The sequence below is a fragment of the Fulmarus glacialis genome, unplaced genomic scaffold (assembly GCF_000690835.1).
Source record: "Fulmarus glacialis isolate BGI_N327 unplaced genomic scaffold, ASM69083v1 scaffold11600, whole genome shotgun sequence".
Classification (NCBI taxonomy): domain Eukaryota; kingdom Metazoa; phylum Chordata; class Aves; order Procellariiformes; family Procellariidae; genus Fulmarus; species Fulmarus glacialis.
The window spans coordinates 34,546-36,329 of record NW_009188360.1 but is presented as its reverse complement, the minus strand read 5'-3'; the positions used below and the strand labels follow the sequence as shown (position 1 = coordinate 36,329).

At 41.1% G+C, this 1,784-nt stretch overlaps 1 protein-coding gene across 1 annotated transcript in view; it reads left to right on the top strand.

Annotated features, from left to right (window-relative positions):
- The window catches only part of LOC104077183 (inositol 1,4,5-trisphosphate receptor type 2-like), a gene marked incomplete at both ends in the record, with an annotated part of 41,252 nt that overhangs the window by 19,293 nt on the left and 20,175 nt on the right, over positions 1–1,784 (top strand). Inside the window, one exon of the mRNA XM_009578320.1 lies at positions 1,047–1,298. Within this exon, the coding sequence (XP_009576615.1) occupies positions 1,047–1,298 (252 nt within the window). The remainder of the gene's footprint in view (positions 1–1,046; positions 1,299–1,784) is intronic.

Genomic DNA, 1,784 nt, shown 5'->3' with positions numbered 1-1,784 from the left:
CTGCTCCTGTTGCTTTCCCATTTCTCAAGAGCTCCACCAACCTTTATTTCTACCCTTGAATTCAGTAAGCTAGGATTTCATATCACGTATAGACTTGGATATGTCAATTGCCTTATTCACAAAATACGTACGGCTGTTGTGCTGCCAGGGTGTATTCTGTACTAGGAAGGGTGTATGGGAGCTTATTTTCACCTGCACTGAGAGTTCATTATGCTTAAAAGGAAAGTGATGGAGAGAAGACAGGACTACTGTCCTGTCCCAGCTCCACTCGAGTTCACAGAGCAGCAGTGGCAGAAGGTATATTCAGTGTGTGGGGAGTTCAAAACAGCATTAGAGCGGAACTTTTCTATGAGATCTGCTGAGATGGGGCTGCCAGCATCCACCTCTGCTCTGAATCCTCTTGAGATGAGCAGTGCACTTGTAACAAAATCAAATATTTATCACATACACCAGTCTTCTGTTAAATGGAAGTGCTGGCATGACACTGACAATGTCAAGACACCCCTGCCAGATTTGCATGGGTTGGGAAGAATCGTCCTTTGTTTCTGATGCTGAGCGGAAGAGGTTGGTTAAACTGTGGGTGAGCTACAGGCTTTTTGTGTGAGGTAGCACAGAAGATTTAATCTCTGTGTACCTCAAGTCTCTATCTATAAAACAGGGATAGTAATGCATCCTAGCCTCACAATAGGAGGTGAGGGTAATTAATTAACTTCAAACAAACATTGAGATGGTAGGAATTGTAAGGATAATACAGCATACTGTCTTAGGTAAACACAGAGCTACATAGAAATTAAACTTCAAATTCACCTTGCATTAGCTCACTCCTTGGTGAGTTATTCCAGATTTGCACTTATGTAGATAAGAGCAGAAGTTTGCCTTGGATATTGTTTTGACAGGTGCATTTGGGTAAGCGACATCAGACTAATTTTTTTTTTTTTGAGCACTTTCAATAGCTTGACAGTCTTTGCATACTTCAAGGTAGAACAAAATAATTAAGAAAATTACTGCAGTGCAGGGTGCTTCAAACTTTGTGGTATCTTTTTCAGCTGATAAATGGCGGTGAAGATGTGTTGATATTTTACAATGACAGAGCATCATTTCCAGTCCTACTCCAAATGATGTGTTCAGAGCGAGATCGAGCAGACGAGAGCGGACCCTTAGCGTATCATGTCACTCTAGTGGAATTGCTAGCAGCTTGTACAGAAGGAAAGAATGTATACACAGAGATCAAGTGCAATTCACTCCTGCCACTGGATGATATAGTGAGAGTAGTGACCCATGATGACTGCATACCTGAGGTAAGATTCACTGCATGAGGAAGCCAACTTACCATTTTCAGAAACTCAGAAAATGTTTTGTTATTTATAATATCCAGACAAATTGAATATTTGCACAGAAAACAGGATGGAAACAGGTGCTCTTTGTTAAGGTGAATAAATGGAAAAGGATAAGCCAGTATTTTCTTAAACAGAAAAATCTTTGTCTCTTATGCTGCACTCTGATTGTCAGCTTTTTTGGGCAGACGCCTTGTTTTGTTTTCCTGGGTTTGTCCAGCCACTGTCAGAGTTTAATGCTTTGATAACTTCTGGCTGTAGCTGCGAAGACTCAGCTGAGTGGTTTGTCAAGCCAACATTTTGCTGCTGCCTGAATTTGTTCGAAATGATGGGTAACATTCTGGCCATGCTGAAGTCAGTGGGAGTTTTGGGTGAAGTGTCATTTTATTAAATTCAGTTGCAGTCCAGCAAATGTTTTTATTCACTGCATATCGAGGCCCAATTCTGCAG